A 7,499-nucleotide genomic window follows, 5' to 3' on the forward strand; every position below is an offset into this window, starting at 1 on the left:
GTACTCAATATGGGAGATATTAAAATGTTTAACATAGTGTTATAGAAGGTGTGCACTTTGTGTGATTATTTGTCTTGGACCTGGGTACAGTTCTATTTCCTTTTGTGAGTCTATCTGGCAATATGTAACTGAATACTCTTCATGGGTAAATACAGAAAGTGTTAGCTCAAGAAACATGGCGCCTCAAAGCCTTTTCCTAACAACTGTTATATAAGACACGTAAACAGTGAAAAGGCATAGTGTTGAGGTAACACTTAGGAGGCAGTGATCTGTCCCACTAGATAGGGAGATGAGAAATGAGGAACATTTACGCTCATGGATCTGAGGAATGACACTGGGACTGGAAAGCTGGAGCAGGGATTGAAGCATCAGGGAAAACTTATACTGGATCAGCAATTCAAAATGCAGTCTGGGACCAGGGCTGCTGTAGAATGAGCCTTCTCCTGACCCCAATGAGTTTCTATCAGTTTATAGCAAAATGAGAAAAACAATGAAATATGACTTTGCATATAACTAAATTTATTTGAGCTAGAATTTATATTTATTTTGAGACTATGTCTTCACTATGCTGTCATTAACATGTATTTTCTTATGTGAAACCATTGTTATTGATTTAAAATATGTTTTAACATGGCAGAAAAAAAAAATCGTACCCATTCTCATATCCCAAAAGCTTGGTAGGTTCAGAAGTCCCAGTGTTTCCTCTGGGTTGTAGACATCTGAGATTAAACTTCACGATGGTGACTTACATTGGCGCTGAACAACTTCTTGGGCTCAAGCAATCTTCAGCCTCGGCCTCCCAAAGTGCTGGGGTTACACACAAGATCCACTGAACCTAGCACCTATATTTTTAATTTTATAAAAACACACTTTTCTTTTTTATTTTGCAAGAAAGGAAGACATAAACAAAAATTCCAGCCAACTCTTATTAATCTCTTCTATTTCCTTTTTGAAAAATACGCAGGCCTATGACTTCCACAAATTTGGGAAAAATGCTAGTAGGCCTGCTAAATCTGAGTTATCACTGCATAAAGAAGCTGCCCTGAGATAACCAGAGGCCTATACCTGCACTGGGCATTGTGCCAGGGGAGGAGGAGGCTGTAAACCTGGGCGAGACCCACTGGGCTTTCTCCATAAAGGGCCCAGCGCCTTACCCACATCAGGGGCCTCTGCAGAGGAAGCTCCACTCAGCTGGCAACTTTTAGCTCCTGGCTGCTGGGAGCAAGAACTCTGCTGTCTGTGCTGGAGAGAAGGGCAGCTGAGACTCAGTCTGTGAGTTGGGGAATCCTGATTTCATCTCAGGTCTGCTTTTCATCCCAGAGATATGTACAATTTAAACAAAAGGCAAGGGGTTTTGGAGTCTTTGTTGGATTGGACAGGGTGGGAGCAGAGACATAGAGAGAAAGATGCTCAAGTCAGTGGCCTTCATCTTGCTTTCCTTTAGATTACAATGACCCCACTGGCCTTCCTGCTGTTTCTCACTGTGGCCACCAGAGCATGGAGTAAAGGTGAGGCAGCACCTGGGGGCTCTGGGTCCTCTAGTTCTGCTCCAGAGTTCAAGAGCAGAACCACCTATGTGGTTCCCAGGGTGCTAGTCTGTCCTAGGTGATGGGGGTATCTGTGAGATGCACAGAGGGTGACTTGGACGCAGGCTCAATGCTGATGTCTGGCCCTTGTGGGATCTGGCCTGTAGCAGTGAGGAAGTGCTGATGCATGTGCTGGGTCTCGTCTGTGCCCCTGAACAGTCCTGAGGAGCTGTGTTCCCTCCCAGCCACTTCCCATATCTATAGCCTTGGCCATGAGATTTCCATGGGAAATACTAGGAGAATGTCATTTTCACAGTCGTCCTCTCTACAACAGAAGTAACCGTGGCATTTTAAAATTTGTATTTCTCTTCATCGTTATTTATTAATTTTTCAAAAGTAAAGGCTGTTTCTAAATATCTTCTCAGTTAACCATCACAAAATACTTTATTAGCTTTGTTTTAGATCTGAGGAATCTGAGGCTCAGATCAGTTGAGTAGAATTCCATCGATACTCAACTAGTAAACACTGAACTACATACAACTGGACATGTCAGACCTCAAAGCTTATGATTATTGTTATTCTCTGGACTTTTAGGGTAGTTTGAAGGCTCTTTAGCCTTGAAATGAGCAGATAAGCTTCTTCATTCTGTGCCTCTGCTGGTCTCTCACCACCCCCTACCTGACACCCTATGTTTCAGCCACATTAAGCTACCTACATTTCTTCAACAGGTTGGACTATATTGCATTTTTTTTTTTTTTTTTTTACAGCTAGGCTTTTGAACATGCTACTCTCTGTTCCTTCAATTATTTTCTCTTTCTTTCTAGTTTATTCTCTTAGAATAGGCTAAGGTGTCACATGGATTAGGAGGCCTTCTGTGACTAGGGTATGAAACCCCACCTCAGCCTCTTACTCCAGACAACCCCCTCTTGCCTCCATTCTGTCCTCTCCATGCTCCATTCTCACAGCAGAGTCCTTTCTCCTCTCATCATTTATTCTTCTCAATATTATTTCCTGTTCACTTGTCAGCAACTCCCTTTATGGGCAGCTCTTAGGGGAACATTTAATTTCCTTGACTGCCCAGTGCTTAGGGCAGGGCTGGTGAGGGTGAGGGAGTGTGTAATGAGGGTTCCATCAAGCCTGTGCTGGGTGTTGGGTGAAAGGACTGAATTAACATGGTACTGGATATCTCTGGGTTGCCCCTGCAGGTGGTGAGGCTTGGCTCTCGTGGGGATGTAGAGTTTGGGACTAGTGATAAAGAGAGGCTGATAGTTGTGACAAATTAGCAATGGTAATAAAACTATTCATCTTCTTAGAGGAGGCCAATACATCTGGTGAGGAGTGGACCTGTTCTTCTTGGTCTCCATCTCAGTTCAGAAGCTGCAAGGAAATCAAAGCAAAGTGCCCCAGTGCACATGGTGAGTGAGGACACGTTTAATCAGAGCACCACCTGGGTACTCAGGATTCTGTGCCCTTGGAGCGATTGCTTTAAAGATAAAAACTGTGGTAAAATGTGTATATATTACATTTTGCGTAAGATTTTCCATTTTAGGTAATTTTTGTGTACAATTCAGTGACATTAATGACCTTCAAATGTCATGAAGCCACCACCACTCTCCATCTAAGGAACTTCTAACTCTCCACACAGAGACTCTGCACCTGCTGGGCCATAGGCCCACGTCCCCCTTCCCCAGCCCCTGCTCATTGCTCCCCTACTTTGTGTCACTATGTATTTCCCTATTCAGTTACCTCATGTAAATAGAATCACACAATATTTGTCTTTTGTGTCTGGCTTATTTCACTTGGCATTACGTTTTCAAGATTTATCCATGTTACAGCCTGGATATTGAATTCCTTTTCATCAATTTTATGTAACTACATTTATATACCCCACCCCAACATTATAGTTATTCATCCACTGGTGAATATTTGGGCTTTTCTGCCTTTGGTCCTGTGACTTATACTGCAGTGCACAAGCATCTCTTTGAGTCCTTGTTCCCATTGCTTTTGGTACATACCTAGCAGTGGACTTGCTGAGCCATGATAATTCCGTGTCTAACAGGATGAGGAATGTCACTGGCTACTGGGAGTTTCACAATTCTATGTTCTGCCTCAGTGACAGGAGCTTGATCTTCCGAGCTCAGGGGGATTCCAGGACCCCCAGGACCACCTGGTGAGAGGACTCAGGGAGGAGCCTCCAGCCCATGTTTCTGGTTCAAGGGCCTTTCTGGTCATGGGGCTGAGATGGCCCATAAGCCCTCAGACAGGGAGTCTCTGGCTGCTTCTCTCTACAGACGGCCTGTATTTCTTGCGCACCAAGAATGGTGTTGTCTACCAGACCTTCTGTGACATGACCACTGAGGGTGGTGGCTGGACCCTGGTGGCCAGTGTGCATGAGAACAACATGGCTGGAAAGTGCACAGTGGGTGATCGCTGGTCCAGTCAGCAGGGCAGCAGAGCAGACTACCCAGAGGGGGACAACAACTGGGCCAATTACAACACCTTTGGATCTGCAGAGGCGGCCACAAGTGATGACTACAAGGTAGGTGCCACTTCCACATCACTGGGAAAGGGTGAGGGGTTGAGGGTGGCTGGCACAGGTGCAGGAGGGAGGGTGGGAAGGTGGGCACATGGAGATAGGGATGGAGAATGAGAAAGATAGACTCAGATGTGTTTACACAACTCCCTCCCCCAGGGTAGTTAGGGACCTGGGTGGTGGGGAGTCAGCATCTGCTGGAAGCGGGGTGTCTGAGAGCAGTGTCCATCCGCCCCCTGGACCTGAGAATTGTCAGCTCAGCTGGTGCTGAGTGTGGGGCTTTGCTGTCTGGGACCTCTTGGCCCCATGAGGCTCATTGTCTTTGGCTTTGTAGAACCCTGGCTACTACGACATCCAGGCCAACGACCTGGGCATCTGGCATGTGCCCAACAACTCCCCCATGGAATCCTGGAGGAACAGCTCTCTGCTGAGGTACCACACTGAAACTGGCTTCTTCCGGAGACAGGGACACAATCTGTTTGGCCTCTACCAGGTACACAGTACTGGTGGCTGCGGTTGGTTCGCTTGGGTGTGCAGAGAAGCAAGTGCGTGAGGCGGTGAGGTGGGCAGGAATCATCTCTCACTGGGCCTGTCTGCCATGTCCTCCTCATTGCAATTTGCTGATGGCTTCTGTCCTGCTTCTCTCATGAATTCTGAGCCAGGCAAGGGGAAAGACCTAGAGAAGAGGAGGATTGAGAGAGAGGGAGTGAGAAGAGAGACAGACAGAGACAGAGAAGGATGATAAAGTGATCTGGGCTGTGGGAGAAGCAACAAAAGGGAAAGATTCTGATTTTGACTGGTTTTGAAATAATCTCAGCTACTGAGAAACCACTGTTTCCTCTACTAAATGGCAGCATCCCCAGAGTAAAAGGCTGGTTAGGACAAAGCTATTGTCCTTGCTCAATGACTTTTTTGTCCCTTGTAGAAATATCCAGTGAAATATGGAGCAGGAAAATGTTGGACTGACAATGGCCCAGCCATCCCTGTGTTCTATGATTTTGGTGATGCCCAGAAAACAGCATCTTATTACTCTCCTTATGGACAGCGTGAGTCTTTAATGCTCCTTTGATCTTTCAGTGAAAGAGTTTCAGTTATGATTGGGTTCATTGAATGCATTCAGCTCTAGGATCTTCTGAGAACCTCAGTGTGAGTCCTCAGAGAACAGTTAGGACCAGGCCAGGCTATTGTACACAGGGCAGAGCAACTAATGGGATGGTGAGACCTTTTATTATTATTATTGTGAGGAGTAACCATTACTTTATTTTCTGTGAATCTAAGGTTGGCAGCACAATATCTTTCACAGAGGCTGAGTGTATCCTACAAAATTCAAAGCTGTTATCATTTACATTGGGATTTGAGATTTTAAAATAAAGGTGAATAAGAAAAATGTATGCAGGACCAGAGTGGATGCGTCTCTTAATTGTTGCCACTCTGCCCTTAAAGGGGTCCTGATCTTTCTGCCTAGTTGAATTTCTCATCACAACTCTATGGCAGAGGAGGGACTCTCCCTGAGGACCAGCTCATGGTGTCTGTGTTAGAAAGATATTCCTCTTGGTGAAGTTTGGGACCATGATGCATATCCATTGCCCACAGAGGTGCTGGGCTGCACTGCTATGGCTGGAGACCTGAGCGGTAGCTGAGTTTGGTGTAGAGAATCTCTGGGCTGTCCTAAAGAAGGCTGTTTCCAGCATCTTCCTTGAATGCTTTCTTCTGTTTTTTGTTTTCAGCGGAATTCACTGCAGGATTTGTTCAGTTCAGGGTATTTAATAACGAGAGAGCAGCCAATGCCTTGTGTGCTGGAATGAGGGTTACCGGATGTAACACTGAATTTGTGAGTCTTTGTGGGCCCAAAGGTGTAAGGTTGGGTGTATCACTGTGTGATGTGTGTCGAGTGTGGTGTGACTGTGGTGTGTTAGTATGTGTGACTTTTTCTTGTTCATTGTTGGGTTTCAGGGGCCAGAGCTTCAGGACCCTTTGTCCAGGTTCAGACATCCTTTACCTTTGAGGACCAATATTAAAGATTGAGGCTTCCAGGGAACCCCTGTTGGGTGCTTAGCCTTGGGGATAACACATGCAGTTGCCTGGAGTTGGGGTGAAGGTGCCATGCAGAAATATTCTGTCAGAGCCTTTAGGAGCTGAGATGCCTGGAAAAACACAAAGTGTTGTCTTTCTTCACCTGAGGTTCAGCTTCAAGGGAAAAAATGCTCCCCCCCACCCCTAGCCAGGACTTGAGCAGATACACACTGTGTTGGGGTCACTAGGTGGTGCCAGGCATCAACTTTTAGAAAAGTCACTCAGGCCATCTCCCCATGTACTCATGGTGATTAATGATGGGTTTTCATGAATTCCAAAGATTTTAAATTGCATACAAGCTGAGTACAGAGGATGGTAAGGGAAGAACTTTAGAATAACCTTATGATTGACATTTGGGTGAATGAGTGTCATTTATCAAGCTAGAGTGTATGGATGATGAACAGTTTTCTTATATGGAGCTTGATATTTCTATAAGGACACCCAGATTCGATTTTGAGGTCATTAGTATGAAAAACATGAGCACAGGAGATAAAGATTTGGGGTCCTAGTGAATTGTTGTAGCTGATGCCAACATGGCCATGCAATTTATAAGGGACAGGGAGGCCTGACCTCTACAGAGAAGCAGCACTTAAAGATTTCCAAAGGAAGAGTCCAGCCAGTGAATCTGAGAACGAATGTTCAGGGAAGTTGGAGGAAAGTCAGGAGGAGACCATGAGGTCACTAAAGCTGAAGCTGTAGAGGTTCATATGGGAGGAATAGATTAGCACTGCCAGTGGAGCTTATGATAAGGACCAAAGATTCCACTGGATCTCTCTTTCCCTCCTTGTTTCCCAGCACTGCATCGGTGGAGGAGGATTCTTCCCAGAGGGCAATCCCAGGCAGTGCGGAGATTTCTCTGCCTTTGACTGGAATGGATATGGAGCTCATGTTGCTTATAGCAGCAGCCGGGAGATAACGGAGGCAGCTGTGCTTCTGTTCTACTATTGAGAGTGCCGTGGTGGGGCCTAGCCCTCTTCTTCCAACCAGGGGATCTCAAGGATGGAGAATAATTCACCAACTGAATTGCTAATGTTAGAAGAGAAGAGAATAAATTGCATTCATTTAAATCTTGGTGTTTTGGTGAATTCCGTTTTCTGCAGGAGGTGAAGCAGTATAGGAGTTTTATAAAAGAAAATATCTACTGCTATGGTTAATTCTATTGCAATCACTTTTGTTCCTGGAATGTCAGGCCTTAGGAACCCTAACAGAGGAACATGCCCTCCCTACACTCCTTTTATGTAGCCCTTAAAATAGCCAGAGAAAATGAAGGATAATTTTAATGCAATCCCCATTAAAGCTCCACTGTCATATTTTAAAGATCTTGAAAAAATAATACTTCATTTTATATGGAATCAGAAAAAACCTCG

The 7,499-nt window shown here is 45.2% G+C and overlaps 1 protein-coding gene across 1 annotated transcript; it reads left to right on the top strand.

The window, feature by feature from the left end:
* Positions 1-1,267: 1,267 nt before the first annotated feature.
* On the top strand, positions 1,268-7,080 carry LOC100948947 (intelectin-1). Its single transcript, XM_012808477.2, has 8 exons — positions 1,268-1,344; positions 1,445-1,508; positions 2,840-2,941; positions 3,818-4,065; positions 4,394-4,552; positions 4,985-5,105; positions 5,787-5,890; positions 6,928-7,080. Exons 2-8 carry the CDS (start codon positions 1,451-1,453, stop codon positions 7,078-7,080), a joined length of 945 nt encoding a protein of 314 aa, XP_012663931.1. The 5' UTR covers positions 1,268-1,344; positions 1,445-1,450.
* Positions 7,081-7,499: the final 419 nt, after the last annotated feature.

This window comes from Otolemur garnettii, unplaced genomic scaffold (genome assembly GCF_000181295.1).
Source record: "Otolemur garnettii isolate 467f Iridium unplaced genomic scaffold, OtoGar3 scaffold00091, whole genome shotgun sequence".
NCBI lineage: Eukaryota > Metazoa > Chordata > Mammalia > Primates > Galagidae > Otolemur > Otolemur garnettii.